The 16412-nt window shown below is 44.8% G+C and overlaps 1 protein-coding gene across 6 annotated transcripts in view; it reads right to left on the reverse strand.

Annotated features, from left to right (window-relative positions):
- Positions 1 to 16412, reverse strand: part of MEGF11 (multiple EGF like domains 11) — a 254203-nt gene that overhangs the window by 17804 nt on the left and 219987 nt on the right. For 4 of the 6 annotated variants that reach the window (XM_038146753.1, XM_038146755.1, XM_038146754.1 and 1 more), the window contains exons 17-22: positions 14659 to 14787; positions 11613 to 11741; positions 10791 to 10919; positions 8148 to 8276; positions 7775 to 8008; positions 1760 to 1878 (exon numbers count right to left, since the gene is read on the reverse strand). In XM_038146753.1, the coding sequence (XP_038002681.1) occupies positions 1760 to 1878; positions 7775 to 8008; positions 8148 to 8276; positions 10791 to 10919; positions 11613 to 11741; positions 14659 to 14787 (869 nt within the window). The remainder of the gene's footprint in view (positions 1 to 1759; positions 1879 to 7774; positions 8009 to 8147; positions 8277 to 10790; positions 10920 to 11612; positions 11742 to 14658; positions 14788 to 16412) is intronic. The other 2 variants (XM_038146756.1, XM_038146757.1) reach the window with 1 other exon arrangement.

Here is a 16412-nt window from a genome sequence, read left to right on the forward strand (position 1 = left end):
CTGAGCTTTGCCCAGGCTCTGAGACAGGAATGGCTCCAGCCCAGCACCTCCAGGCCTGATCTCCCTGAAGCACAGGGAGGTAACACATCCCGGCTCTGGCTCAGCACTTCAGACATTCCTCTGCCATTGTTTTTTCATTCTGCATCTGTGCTGGCTCCTTTGTGACCCCAGCTGGCACTCTGAAGAAATGAATCCTCCAAGTACAACTTGTGCACATTTCTCTGCAGAAAGTGAGAATGGCACCAGGCAAACTGATTTGGAAATGAACTCGTTAAGGCAGCTATTAGGGCTTTATATGCTCCTTTGTCTTACTTGGCTGCAGAGCTGCAGACAGACAAAGTGCATTTTTGGCCATCCTCAGCTATTCAGCACTGCAAAGCATTCTCATTAATAAGTGAGATGGTGGGAGATCTAAAGGAAATATCAGCCCATATATTTTGCTAAATACCCTGAAAATACCAGTTCTATTGGTCTTTCAGTGATTATCAGGACAACCTGACTGACTACAATGGCCAGAGCTGCGGCAGGGAGAGCAGCTTCCAGGCGAGTCCCAAAGCACCACTTGGGGATTAAACCTTTCCAGCAGCTTAATTTTTGAAATAGTTCTGTGAGAAGATGGCACTGCAGGCTGAGAATCCAGGATAGGTGCTGGCTTTGACCTTTTCTGAATTGATTTAAATTTCTGCAAAAGGATTAGTGGTCCAGATGGACACTCATCCTAAATTTGACATTATGAGCATTTGCACTTTCAATTTGGGGAGCAAAAATTCATGATGCAAGGAGACCATCTACATCAAAAACCATATTTACACATCTGTCTAAACATTTCTCTGAGAAATCTCTGGAGCCAGCCTTTTTATTACATTTTAATGAGATTTTCTTTTAACAACTTAGAAATTACTTACAGGAGCATATTTTTGCCTGTCCTGTACAATGCTGTCTTTTTTGCATTAATCTTGTTCGTAGGGCATTCCAGTGAATAGTTACATTTGGATTAAGGTGACACAGCCCAAAATACCATCATTTTAAAAGCTGACAACCTTGATGAAATCAACTGCATTTCCTTTTTCCTGTGCTCCCTCTGCTTTGCCCCACCTGGGCTTATCAAGGCTCCAAAGGAAGAGCTGTTTTACCATTTGCCACATCTAAATTTACTGCTACAATGCTGAATTGAGCCACAGTGTTGTTCATGAATGGTCTGAGGGAATCAATTGCAATAAATGATAAGGAAAGTGCTCCCTGGATGTTCCAGTGATGGGGTTGGAATAGCTCTGCTGGAGAGCCAGGAGTGACAGCAGAGCTCCCAGAATGTCCCTGCATGAGCCCTCAAAAGCACTCCAGGTACCTTCTTGCATCTTTCTGCTTGTCTGTGCCAGCAGGGAATTCGTGTGTCTGATGTGGGAAACAATCAAACAGCAAAGAGAGATTACTGATTGATGCTTCATTGATTTACTGGTGTTGTGTTAATGGATAATTATATTTATTGAGTTATTTATCTCTTCTGAAAAGCAAACATACCTCAGAGTTGCTAAGACACCAAGCCTTGCTGACCCAGACAGCATGAGACTCCAGTTCCTATTCCCAGAGAATGGGAAGATACAGGGAGGGGAAATCCAACCTTTCAGTGTCTGGGACATTAGGAATGCTACCCTGGAGTTTGAAATAGTGCTGGCAGACAACAGGGCCCCAGAGGCATTGCTTTGGTTGATTTCCTTGAACTGATAAGAACATTGCTACAGTGGGGTGGGGTAATATCTACCTTACAGGAGCTGTTTCCATCCAGATTACTGGGAAAGAAGCGTGAAGTCACCCCACATGAGAGAGTGTGGTAGCTTGGATTGGAAAAACAATGAACACTGCTGCTACCCTGGGATATATCTGGGAAGAAAACAAGTCAGCACAAAATACTTTGGAAGCCACAACAGTTCTTAAGAAACTGAAAATATGGTAGAGACAATCTAGTTTAGAAATCTTTGTTGGAGTACTGGGTGTTCTAAAACATCTGCAGATGCAATCTATCCTGCATTATGGTGTGAAGCTCTTGACTACTAGCATTAAACATTAGAGAAAAAAAACCAAAATACTTAAATAATACAGTGTTATCTTCTTGAAGGTGTTATTAAAGTCATTCCTGACAATCCAGCTGCTTTGCAGGTGAGGGGAGGGAGGCAAAACTCAGGAAATGCATGGGCTGCAACACAGCTGCCTCCTTGGTTTAACCTATGGAAGAGCCCCTGGGCAGTCTTGCAGTTTAAACAAATGAAACCTTTTTGTTACAAAACCAGGAGTAATGTTAGAAATCAAGGTGCTATAACTGTACCAAGGAGTCTAAAACGTTTTCTATTGTGTGCAAAGGCTTTTCAAAAACCAAAGCTGGAGCCCTGAAAGGCAAACATAGGCAGTTATATTGTATGCTCAGAGACATTTTATCTATTTACTCAATTTAAGTTATAAACACATTTACCAAGCAGAATAATTTACCAAGAAAGGCATCATATTTATAGTGGCAGTTCTAATGAAAACATCAATCCCAATCTGGTTCCAGCTGCATAACAAATAGATATGTATTTCAAAGTACCATCAGGAGAAAAGATGGAAAATTTCAACTGGAGCAGCACCATTTAAACAACGAGGCCCTGGAAGGAGCAAATGAATGGGCTTTGCTAAAGGATGGGCTCAAACTGCAGGCAGAGAGGTTGGTCATGGGGAACACCTTCATGTCAAAGGGTAATGAAGTGCTGGGCTGGCTGCTCGAGCCCATCACCACCTATACTGGAGGCTGGCAGCGCTGGGTGAGGAAGGACAGGGGCCTGGGGTCCCCAGCCACCATCACCTCCTCTCCTTGCCCTCTGCATTCGCCTCACTCTGAACATGCACTTTGCTTTGCTGACATCTTGTGGAGATCTAGATTGAGCCTAATTTACTGCAGAATATCCTGTTTCCAAGAAGTGGCTTTATCTGCAGGGTGTCTCTTACATAAGGGCTGTGGCTCAGGGCTCGGGGGAAGCTGCTCCTGCATGTGCAGCTCTGACCAAGCACTGCTTTTCTGCTGAAACATGCAAAGAGATTTTCGAGGTCAGCTCTGTTTTGTGGTAAGTGCAGAGCCTTTGAGTCCCAGCTGTTTTCCAGAGCTGCTGCTGACAAATGATCTCAGATCAGGATGTGATTCCAGAGCCGAAGTCTTTGCATTGAACATCTGTCAGCCAGGCTGCCAGGGCTCTGCCATCTCCCTCAGTTACAACTCCGTGACATTTACAATCAAACTAACAGGAAACACATCTCTCTGGGGGTCTGCCAGTGGGAACTGGGGCTGGAACCCACCCCTCATGTCAGCGTGTGCTCCCCACCAAGACAGCCTTGATCCTGCTCGGGGGGCTTGGCTCAAGGGCCCGTCCTCCCTCCCCACAGCTCACAGTCCCAGTTAAACAGGACACTTGGATCTGTGTCTTTCTGCTCTGAAAGTGTTGGTGGAGTCAGCTCTGCCTTCTCCCCTCCCTTACCCACTGGCTGTGGGCAAGGACCGGCTAGAAGGAGGAGCCAGGACCCTGTGGCTCTGTGTGGGATTTGAGGTGTCCACCGATGTCACTGGGAGCCACCTGAGACAGCATGAATTCTCACCCAGCTCAGCTGGCTGGAGCTTGTTCTCTGCACCCAAAATGAGCTGAAATAAAACTCTACCAGAGTGCTTTACTTCTTAGCACAGTGTTGAATTAATGACTCTGAGCTTGTACACATCCCCCAAAATCCTTTTCTTCCCCCCCTTGCACGCAGCACCCTGAACTCAGAATTACTCCTTCCAGTTCTCTCTGGTCGATACTTAAGTAGCCACCCAGGCTGATTTACCTTGATAGCACAGTCCATTTTCTACACATTTATTCATGAAGCTCTTGTAACTGCTGGCTGGAAATACATCAAATTCAAATCTAAAGCTATCCCTGTTAAAAAAACAAAACAAAACAAAACCAAAACAAAAAAACCACCAAAAAAAGCCAACCCACAAAAAATCTCTCTCTTCCCAAAGGTGAGAATTTTATTCTGGTCTGAACAGTAAGAAAAGATTTAAATGCCTAAAGGAAAGGGAATTAGGCAGAGCTCCTGCTCTGAGCCTGGGCTCTGGGGTGCCACAGAGACCATCCTGCAGGACAGTATTGTGGAAACTGGGCACCAGCCCAGCCACAAAAAAGGGAATAAGTGAGCACTCTGCAGTAAATACAAACCCAGACTTCTCAACTGCTAAATGGAGCTGCTTCCTTCTCTTTGTGTGGGTCTTCTCTGCCCACACGGTGTCAGGGAGACGGCTGAAGGCTCCAAACAGGAGGGTTCACTCTGCCACCTCCCACCACCCATCATCTGCAGATCATTTCTGGAAGTGTCTTGTCTAGGCTTCAGGATCCATGATGCTTTATTTGTGTTAAGCTTTGCTTAGCTCTTGGCTCTCCACAGAGGATTCACCCATACCAGAAAGCTTGCTAAGACCTTGATAAGACCTCAAACATCACTTCAGCCCATAATCAAAGTCTTTGTGAAAGTCCCACTAAGAAATCTCTTCTGTTCTCCAGCACTACCACACAGTTTTCCCTTCTGGCCCCATCTCCTTGAACTAAACAACCTGCTCTTTAAAATCTTTTTTGGATGTAGTGCACCGCTCTCAGGCTGGGGAGCACCATTTTGATTTCAGGCTTATTTGGGAAAGTTTGCTCTTGGATCCATGTGCTGTGGATAAGCCCTCCCAGCACGGGTGGTTTTCTTCTCCTCTGGCTCCTGGGCAAAGTGTGTGTTTTGCTGCCACATCCTTCATCCACAAATGCAAAAGAGTCCAAGGGCTGCCCAGGGGGTTTCCTTTCCTCATAATCTCTCTCACACATGTGCATGGATTATCAGCCTCACAGGAGCTGAGGACGTAAAGACCAAAAACATCCTCCAGAAATAAATGTGCTGGAGGAAATTGCTGCCTCCAGGAGCTAGGGATCTGTATATGTGACTCTATTCAGAAACAACACCACCATTACCCAAATAAGAGTAAACAGGCAAGAGAACAACTGGTGATTCAGGAGAGCCATAATGTCACAGCCCACAGAGGGCTGGATGTTGCAGCCATCCAGCAATTCTTGCCAAAGTACATGGGTTTACATGGGATTATATCCATTGGACAAGCACATCTCCATGGTGTTCTGCCTTTAATCCACAAGCAAACCTGCAGGTGAAGCTTGGAATCCCTGTTCCCTCGGTGCAATATTGCTGCTGATGCCTTGTGAAGGCTGAGCTAGAACAGAGGCTAGATGGAGTTAAAGAATAAATCAGAGATTTACTAGGAGGCCTCAATGGATCCACCTTGGGCAGCACAAGAGCCCAGGCAGGGCTGCACCCAAGATGGACCAAAATGGTCACAAAATGCACGACTGGGCACGGGGTCTCTCATTTGATCAGTTCTGCTCCATTTGCATCTTGGAGTTAATTGTCCAATTATAGCTTTAGGTTATGCAGTCCCATGCTTCTTGTTTTTCTCTCTTCAGTCCACCTTGTTTGTGCTCTTGGGTCTGAGATTTGGCTCATTTGTCCTTGGTCCCCAGCTAGAGAAGGAATTGTTTTGTCTCCCTACTCTGTGAAGAGAGCTCACCATCCCATAATGTGAAGCTCAGAACCACACACTGAAGCAGCACAGAACCTGAAAAATAGAAAAGCTAAAACCTGAGGCATCACTGCTGTCCTTCAGCATCGTCTGTAATACACCTGCCCTCAGACACACACATGTTGTCTTGCCAGCCACATACTCTTTTTCTGTGAGCTTGTCTCAGTATCCACCTCTCCACTTCCTGCTGAGGGAAGTGCAAACAGCACCTTTTCCTGCCTCTCTGCTCCATGGAAGAGAAGCAGCATTGGTAAGGCCAAACTTGGGGCACTTACTGAAAGTCTCAGCAGGGGAATGTACCGGAGGACAGTCAGGATCTGGCAGGGAGTTTTCAGAAGCACTTGTCTAGAATTTGAAAATGCCCTTCTAAAAAGGGCAAAACCCAAAACTTGAAACAATGCTGGTACCTGCAGGCAATTTATAATGAGATGAAGATGGAGCAGTGTGTTTCTATCTTCTTAATTTTCCTCTGCAAGCTCAGATGGCAGAGTTTTCCAAGGGGGAGGAGGAAGAAAACTGTCCTTGTGACCTCCAGAAAGAGATGCCTGACCCTGCTCTGCTGCAGCTTCCTGAGTGATACAATTCCTATTGCTAGAAGGACTGCACAAAGGAAGTAAGAGGAAAGAAAAGGCCCAGGCTCTGCATCCCCATCACTGACTGAGGGGAACAGGTAAGAACCATTATCCAAATCCTTTCTAGAGAAGCCCACGAAACCCCCCTGACCTGGTGCTGTTTGAGTTTGTGAGGACCTGGTATTCAGTGTTTTTACAAACTGACTGACACAGAGCAGCAATGCCACAAGGGCAAGAACTATCTCCCAGTCCAAGGACCAAAAGAGATCCCAGGTTCAGTGCAGATCAGGGATGTGATCCCACAGCTATTTAGGATGGGCAGCTTAAGCAACAGCCAGCAAAGCTAAAATTAAAAAATAAGAAGGAATGAATGGAGCTCCATGATAATTTCTCCCCCCATTTGTAGCTATCAGAAGCAATGTTCTACTGAGTGGTCTAGATGTGAAACTAGTCAATGGTGTTCAGCAGAGAGCCCATGATGTGGGACACACCATGGCAGAAAAACGTCTCTGGCACGAGGACTGAAGTCACCTTGCCATGAGAAGCTCCATGATGAAGTTCCAGGTATTACAGCAGCCAGGCATCACTGTCATTGGCTTAATGGGAGAGGCTCCTTCCAGGCACATCCTTGGCAGACAAGTCCATAAGAAGCTTCCAGCCGTGTCCCCCCGAGACAGCAGAGAAGCCAAGGGGCCTCGTACATTTAAAGCAGAAAGCAGAAAGAAAAAGCCACTGCAGGCCTGGGGAAGAAGAGCTGCTGGGCCAACCTCTGCCTGCCCCAGGGGATTGTATTTACCTGGACTTGGAGTTTCAGCCATTTAAAAGGAAGAGAACAAGTCAGAGAGCAGTAAACTCTGAGAAGATCCCCACTGAGACACTGGAGAAACCAGAAGGAAGTAAAGCCATCTCCTGCCTGGCATCGTCCCTGATATTGGCCAGAGAGGAATGATTAAGAATGACAGCATTGAAAAGGAGATCACATCCTCCAAAATTTAGACAATCTGTCAATAAAAGCTGCCCTCCACAGCAGGAGCAGAGGATAAGAAAGAAGGAAGAATGCTTTGATCCTGAAGAGCCTTCCTCTTCCCCTCTCCTGCTTTCCTCTGCTCCTGGGAAGATGATTCCCACCAGCTGTCTACATGACAAAGAGTGGTCTGCACACAGCAGAGAGTGACAACAGACACCTCAAATCACAAGCTGCAGCACAGACAAAACCAAAACCTTATGACTGACCCAGCCAATCCCATTCCTCAAACCAAAAAAGGCTTCCCAAGGTTTCACAAAGGGAAACACCTCTGCATTGCAACAGGAATGCATGACTCAAAATTCCATGCAGCATATTTCCTGCCTAGGAATATCCCGTATCAACTTCCACACAGAAAACAGCTTAAATCAGTTTTATATTTGCTTTCCTGTCCCATTTACGTGCTTAAAGATCATGGCATTCTGAGGAAGAATGGAAGTGTCATTATTTTTGAGGCTCAATGACACATGTTACACATCACAGAAACTTGTATTTCCCCAACAGACAGGAATATGAGTCTGGATTTGATTAACATAAAAAGACCCTTACCAGAAAGTGAGTAATCTGTATTAGTCATCCTCATGGCTGGAGTGTAAGATACACTTGGCATGTCATGGCCCTTCTCCTTCTGTTTCCGTCGATACCACACAAAGAGTGCCAGCAAGACCATAATAATTAGAAGGAGAATAATAATTCCAATGATTGCTCCCACTGAGTGCCTCTCTGATCCAAGAGCAGGGCTAATTTTAGTATAGGGGTTTAATTCTTCCATCATAAGAGCCGCTGTTAAAAGTAATTCATAACACACTGTAAATTGAATCGTGCATTTCATTTTTGAAACGCTGTATTTTTTTAAGTACGTCATTGGAGAGGGGGAGAGAGAGAGGGAGAGAGGGATTTTATAGAGAGAATTCCACTGTACCTTGATCACATCGGATTCCTTTGAAGCCTGGACTGCAGTAGCAAGTGCCTGTGACGTGGTCACACGTTGCATTGTTCATGCACTCACACAATTGTTTGCAACCATAACCAAATGTTCCTGGAGAGCACTCTGGGGAGCCAAAGAAAAACATTGGAAAGAATTCTACTGGTTTTGGGAATGGGCACAACACTTGCCATGGGAAATTCAGTAGAGAAGTCTCCCTGGTTTTAGGATCTCTAGGATAACACCCTAATGTGAAATTATTATTAGTCTAAAGCAGGAGCTCAATACATTCTATGTGCAGTTTTTTGCTTATTAAGCTGTAACTTTCTGGAAAATTCAAAGAGTGAAATCAATGAGAGGTACAAAGGCTTTAGAAGACTTGATGTATATTACAAATGTTCAGAGTTTAACAGAGCTTGAGCTCAGAAGTTGCAGACAACAGAGCTCAGCATTCTTCACCAATCTACCTGTTTTTTTTTTTTTTTGGGGGGGGGGGAGTTGCAAAGAAAAGTTTTAATGAACCTTTATATGAACCCAACAGCCTTTACCAAACAAACCCCACATGCTTTCCTACTCATCCCTCATGCCCAGGATGGGCACTGGCAGGGATGAGTAGGAAATAGAATAGGATAGAATAGACTAGGAATAGAATATTGCAGGTGGAATTTCAGAACTGAGCATCTGAATGGTTTGATTTGCTCTGCTTCAGTGTCAGGGTTCCTAATACAGAAAGAATTTCTATCCTGTCTTTGTGTTTCAATCAAAGACTTCATGAATGTCCAGCTGAGAAATTTATTCATGCAATTACCATGATGGGCTATTACAATAAATCTGTAGGCAGCTTACTGTACTTCTGGAAGCACTGTTCAAGAATAAATTGAAAGAAACAATGTCTGTCACTTACTTCCACGGAGAAGCTGCATTACTGAAAACATGCACCCTTGCTATGATCCTGTGGAGTATATTGTCCAACATGTGACTCCCTGTGTGTCACTGCAAATGTTTTTCATTGCATGACAACACCTCCCCAATGTCAGCCTCAAAGTAGCTTCTGGTAGCCAAAATTTAATGTTACGTACAGAACCACAGCCAGTATCTGTTTATTGATTTGCAGTGTGTATTAGAATTGTATATTTAATCTGTTGGTACTCGAACAAAGAAAAAAATAAAATTATTACAATTAATGCTCATTCTTTTATTAGCCTGCAGCCTACTTAAAATGAATAAGGCCTAAATTTTGGGACTGCACCACAGAAATGATGCCTGCAATTAAGCATTTCATCTGCAATGCAGTGTGACTGCCCATTCAGCAGGATTTGGAGAAGGAAGGAGCCTTAATGAAGAGATTCTTTTAGATTAAACAGTAGAAAAACAAGTAAATAAATACATTTGTAGTTTGGATAGAAAAGAAAGCCTCAGGCTTTATAGAGGGGTCAAATCATAAAGCAGCTCCTTGTACAAAATCTGCTATTGTGCAGTTCTTTGTGGCATTCTTTAGTTTCCTATTTTGATTGTGGCTGCAGTGAAGAGTGTCACCAAATTCCAAGAAGCTGGCCACTTACAGAGTTAAAGTGGTGCCATGTGCAATCCCCCAAGAGCACATAAATTTGGCCCTGAGATATTCACTTTGCTCAATGCAAAGTGTGTGCTCAATTTGCTCAATGTGTGCAAAAACATATTTATGAATTAAGTTACGTGTACAAATACTTCCATAAAGATCCCTGAAGCAAGCTACAGTTAAAAAACCTTCCCTTGCAAATTTGGCAGGAATGTTATTGAATTACCTTACTGCCATAAAAAATGAGGGAACCCTGTGGAATTAATGCCTTGGGAAGATGAGGTGGATTTCACCTGTGTTTAGAGCCCCAGTACGCGGGTAAGAATGTCCTCGTGAATTACTGCCCTGGACAAACACACACACACAGAGCACATCCAGTTTCCAGGACCCTCATTCTGTGCTCTTCTAGGAAGCCATTTGGCACAGCCTGCTAAACATTCCAGTGGGACATGGACAACAATTCCAGGAAGACATTCCAGATCCCTTGCACGTGAATTGAGGTTCATTGGGAAACACTCACTGCTCAAGCTAAACACAGACTCTTCCCAAAATGGCAAGCAACCTTGTTTCCCTTGATCTGCTTTCATTGTAAAGATGAATCTTTATTTGGTCCATGTCTACATCATAACTTCTGTGGGAAAGCCCCGTAACCCCAATATTGTTTGGAAGGCAGAGAGCAGAAAGGATTTGTTCCTTTTAACCCTTCTGTCTTCATGCACTGGGAAACCTGGGGCTGCTGCTCTCAGCATGGCCTGAGGCAGCTTTAGGGCTGGGTGTGTATTAGTGAGGTACAAGTTGTTAGGGAAGGCCCCATCCAGTCAGCAGAGTGCAGTGATTTGCTTTCTCTCACCTAACTTTAGCCTGGGAATGAAAGGCCCAGTTTGCAGGGATTCACTGAATTTCTTTATGCTTAGACTGCTCACTTTTCCAGAGGCGTCCTCTCCTCCCTATGGATTATATAAGGTGCCTGAGGTCATTGTCCTGCTGACATCAACACTTCATTTAAGAGCCAGCTCGTGCAGGAATTCTGAAACATGCCCCCCTCTCTGGAGCAAGGGGGGCCTGAGGTGGCTGGTACTTACTCTGCTCACACTGTTTGCCTGTAAAGCCCGTCCTGCACGTGCACTGCCCGGTGATGTGGTCACAGTCGGCTCCGTTCTGGCACTGGCACACGTTGGCACAGTTCTTCCCATAAAAGGCAGCCGGGCAACCTTTCAGCGAGCAGAACAAGGAAAGAGTAAGAAATAAGCTGAAAGTCAAACTCAGATGTGTTATCAGCACAAAGTACGTGGGCGTATAAATCTATGGATTTTCAGCCTCTGTATATTTAATGACATTTATTTGATGGTCTAAATGCAGAGATACTGTGACAGACAATTTTCTTGAAGTAATGTTTCTCATCTTTACAGAATTGCCTCTTAAGTGTTTCAGAAGAATGAAAACTTGACCCATCTATACAAACTACATTTTCAAGAAGTGAAAGAAGATGCTAAACAGAAACTCTCTGGAAGACCAGGGATCAATCAATTATTTGCAAGTGAAAGAACCTTCTTAAAAGGCTCACCAGAATTGGATCTCCTCTTTCATACCGGTAATTTGGCACTAGGGTGAGAAATCTCTACCATTTTCCTAAAGCAGACCATAAATACTGGGGCATTAACAAGCAGGGACACTGACTGCGCAAATTCTAACAATGAATCAATAATCTAAATGATTTTCCCCTCCTTTACCGAGTGCCAAAGGCATAAAAAACTTTGGAAAGCTTCAGGACTGTTTTCTTAGGGGTGAAGTGAGGTTATCAGGAGTAAGGAGCATGTGGTTTTCCAGGGAAAACTGCAATACTTGGAAGAGACACGAGGTAGCAGCACATACTTTGACAGATTCCCTGTCTCTGAAAGGCTTACGCTGAGTGCAGTAGAGCCCCGTCCAACCATGGGTACATCTACATTCTCCATCGTAGGGGCTGCACAGTGCTCCGTTGTGGCAGTTGCATGAATGAAAGCAATCAGGGCCCCAAAAACCAGTGGGACAAGCTATGAAAATAAAAAACATTTGTCAGCTGACAAAAAAGAAAGCAACGATACTGCGTTAGAGCTGTGGGGGAGCAACAATAAAGGGAGAACCTGTGAGACATCAGCAAAGGCAGAACCTCGCACTGCTGAACTTGGCAGTGACTCCTGGACAGCGACCAGTCCTCCCTGGACAGCGACCAGTCCTCCCTGGACAGTGACCAGTCCTCCCTGGACAGCGACCAGTCCTCCCTGGACAGTGACCAGTCCTCCCTGGACAGTGGCTGGTCCTTTCAAGCCACCAATTGCTCTCCAAAGCCTGGTGCCACCCTGTAACCTCTCCCTGGCACAGGGATTTCTCACAGCAGGTCGATGGAGGGCATTTTGCCCCTTTGCCCTGTTCAGGTGAGACCCACCTGCAGAGCTGCCTCCAGCCCTGGGGAACAACAGCAGATGGATTTGGAGCTGCTGGAGCAAGTCCAGAGGCCACAGAGATGCTGCAAAGGCTGGAGCCCCTCTGCTCTGGAGCCAGGCTGGGAGAGATGGGAATGTTCAGTTTGGAGAAGGGAAGGCTCCAGGGTGAGCTCAGAGCCCCTTCCAGGGCCTAAAGGGGCTCCAGGAGAGCTGGAGAGGACCTGGGACAAGGGATGGAGGGACAGAGCACAGGGGGCAGGGATAGATGGGACATTGGGGAGGAATTGTTCCCTGGGAGGGTGGTGAGGTCCTGGCACAGGGTGCGCAGAGCAGCTGTGGCTGCCCGAACCCTGAAGTGTCCAAGGCCAGGTTGGACCCTGGGGCTTGGAGCAACCTGGGATGGTGGAAGGTGTCCCTGCCCATGGACAGGGGTGGAATGCGATGGGCTTCAAGGTCCCTTCCAACCCAAACCATTCCAGGATTCAGTGACTCCATGATCTCTGTGTGGGGCAGGAGGCAGGATCAAGTCTTTGCTGCAGTGAACCAGTGACCCTCGACACGACCCCACTCTGTGCTGTGGCCACTCTCCATGCCTCCCTGGCACAACCTGTGAGAACAATTTCCGCAGGGTTGCAAGATACGGAGGTAATTTAATTTTCTTTTTGACATGCTGGAATTCTTGCATAATAAAGCCCAGCTATTCAGGTTTACTTTGCTATGCAATCAACCACTAAAATTACCACATTCATTTGAAGCACAGAGTGCTACTCCAATCATGAAAAAAATGTAAAGAAAACTTCTTCCAGTATGAATTCCCATCCACAAATTCAGATTGCTATTGTTGTTGGGGGGCTAATATTAAATTAAAATCTCTGGGTCTATTTTATATTTCAACAAGTACAATATTAATACATTAAAAAAAGTTATTGTAAGCCTCCCTCCAAAAATGAATGCAGTAAGTTACAGTTATTAGTGCCAGACTAAAAGATCCGAAATTATGATAGGCCTTCAATATAACAACTATATTTTTGCTTTAAAAAGCACTTTCCATTGCTTCCTGCTAAAGACATGAATTAATAAGGCACAGTTCCCAGGAAACCTGAAAGTACAGACACCGGGCCTATTTCCATGGATGCCAATGGCTCCATGGATGATAAATGGAAGTTTCTGGCATTTGACAGACACCTCTAAAGCCAGAATAAATGGCCAAAAAAACCCTGCCATGACGTAAATCAAACAAAAGGTCACTGGACTCACACAATGTAAAACTGAGCAGGATTTGGCCTGAAGTGTTTGTGCTATAAGCAACCAGAAATACTTTTCCAATGCTGTTCTAAGGCAGAGCTGCAGGGGCTGTTAGTGAATCCAGAACTGGCTCTGGAGTCGGAGCTAAAATTATCTCCTGAGCAGCTCCAAGTCCAGGTCATTCCAGGTTAACGGGAGCACAGGGCCAGAAATAGCCCAGGAGGGTAGGCCAGGTGCCCTGGGAGCCTGGAGTGGGACAGGGTCACCTTGGGAGAGGTTCCCTTTGTGTGCAAGGAGTAACTGAGCAAAGAGCCACGTCCCCCTCTGCTCACGCAGAACCCAGAGCGCCCACAGCCAGGTGCTGCCTGCTAAACTGCTCCTGCTGACCTGGCCTGCCTTGCTCTGTAAGGAAAACCACGTTTTTTCCAAGGTTAACAGACACTAACAGACATTTCCCAATTAGATGGCTAAATATAATGAGGAATATGTGCAGCTTTCTGTCTTTTTTTCCTCTTTTTTTTCTGCTGTTTTTGAGTGACAGCAATATTCTGCCTGTGGAAGACACACAATAAAAGCAAAATTACAGCCGTCTGTTTTTATCCGATTCCTGCTTTATCACTTGGAGTTTAATATATTTTACTCTGGAATGCTGTCTAATATGCTAGTTGTATCCTGAATATGAAGTAACATTTCTGAATGATCGGATATTGCCTCCCTCTGTGATCTGGCTTCAATTAAGGGATGCTCTCAGGAAATGACACTTTGGGATCAGCAAATGCCAATCTTCTACCTGGGCAATTTTCAGAAAGAAATCCTTCATCCCTACAAGGCCACATTGACTTTTACAATTAAATTACATTTAATAGAAATATTTCAGCTACCTAATTTCTCGATTCTAGGGATTTGGTACATGAAAACATTTACTGGTTAATAATGTCTAAATGTAATAGCTGAAAGAAAATTATTTCAAAAAAATAAATAAAAAGGAATCCAGCTGGAAATTAAAAGGGAGCATGGAGCTTTCTTTTCTGATAAGAGCTTGTGACCTCCCTTTCCTGGAATGAAAGCCAGTCAGGGCTTCTGCAAACTCCAAATGCAGAAATTAATTCAATCCAAAGCTAACTTAGATTAATTAATAGAAATCCACTTTAAAGAGAGTAAGGCACTGGCTGTAATACAACAGGGATTTCCCCAGAATGTGTCTTTAACTTTCAGAAAGCATTAAACAAACACAGAAACAGGATATTTGAAGGCAGAGGTGGAGAAAGGCCCCTTTGCTTACTCTGGGAGCAGTCCATCCCTATCCAGCCCGGGAAGCACTGGCACGAGCCGTCGATGGGGTTGCAGGTCCCGTTCTCAGTGCACTGACACACCTCGGCACAGTCCTTCCCAAACTTCCCACTGGGACACACTGCAAACACAAGGCACTTTACTGCAGCCTCTTCAAAAGGAATGGGAGAAAATCACAGCACTCAACATTTAGCAATTAAGAGATAAAATTAATTACAACAGTTTTTCTTTGATGAAGCAAAATTCCTCTGGAAAGCAGGAAAAGTGTTTGAGCCCGTTTTGCTTGCATCCCAGGAGTAAAAACAATAGGAAAAAGTCACATCAAAATCCATTTTTCTGCTGGCAAGTGGAGCTAATATAGTCAGAAGATTGCAATTATTGAAGGGAAGTATGGAAGGGTTACAAGAGGAGAGACACAACAGAGAAGAGGGGTCATTAGGAGAGGAAGAGAACAAGCAAAACTTAGGAAAATTCAGTGAGTAGCAGCCACAAGTGAGTGGCTGGGACTGATCTGGTTTCCAAGGATTTTATCTATATTTATATTTATGTATGTTATATATCTGTTTGACTGAGAGCTATTTAACAAATCTGCTGCACCCCAACAAAATCAGCACCTCTCCCTGTGTGTCCACCTGAATGAAGGTGGAAGAAAAGAAACTCTCAATTTCTTTCCAGAGTCATCTTCTCACTTCCGAAGCACAGTGACAGGAAACTAATAGACATGTAGATCTTCAACCTCCCACCAAATTATTGGAAATCTTTAACGTTAAAGTTGATGGAAAGCTCTGCTCAGTAACGAATGAAATGTTTCATTTCTGGGCTCTTATTGGCTGTGTTCCCTGACAAAAACAGATGTATTTTCAAAACAAGATAAAACATACAGTCCATCTTTGCAAAGAGTGTAACAAATGGAACTGGACTTGGATCCTGGTAAATAATAGCGATGTCAAAAAAGTGATTAAGGCACTTCCCTGAATTATGCAGCTGTTTCACCACTTCAGCCTCTCTCACTTTCTCAAAAGTAGTCTCTGCAGGTGACCTCAATCTATCCTGACTGTGAATCAGCCACAGATTGAAATCCTGAGCTGTGATTCATTGGCTTTTATATAATATGCCATCCTCTGCTCTTACAAGAGCAGAGTATTGTTTTCTGCTTGTGTTTCTATAGACTATGGACTTATCTGTAGGAGTGGATAAAGCTGGGTTTGGCTTTCACACTGTGTGCTAAACAGAACAGTTCCTAAGTGAAAGAGATAAAACTAAACACAATACACAGCCAGGATGGAAAGAATACACAAAGAGAGAAGGAAAGCAGAACCCTGCTATCACAGACAGCAAAAATGAACTGATCTGTCAGCCCAGGCTCCTGGACAGGCCACACCCTTATTCCCTTCCAGCGCCCTGCATAAAGCAGCTCCAGGCACTGCTTTATGGCCTCTTTGAGATGGAGATAGGCAACACCACCTTGATGAAGGCTGGGGTTTGTATGTACAAAAAATGGAATTCTCAAAGGACTTCCTTTGAAGAGGAGCTGATTTGTTCTGCTCCATGGCATACTGATGGATCAGGGCAAGATCTGTGATCCAAACAGAGCTGCTGGCAAAGGGACCAGGTCACACTTTGGTGCACACAGGCAGAGCTGGCAGAGGGGTTCCCACCACAGGAGCTCCCCTTGTCTCTGGGAAATGGGATGATGCCCTCTGGAATGTCAGCACAGAGGGATGACAAAATGGTTCTTCTCCCTGA

The sequence above is a fragment of the Motacilla alba genome, chromosome 10 (assembly GCF_015832195.1).
Source record: "Motacilla alba alba isolate MOTALB_02 chromosome 10, Motacilla_alba_V1.0_pri, whole genome shotgun sequence".
Lineage (NCBI taxonomy): Eukaryota > Metazoa > Chordata > Aves > Passeriformes > Motacillidae > Motacilla > Motacilla alba.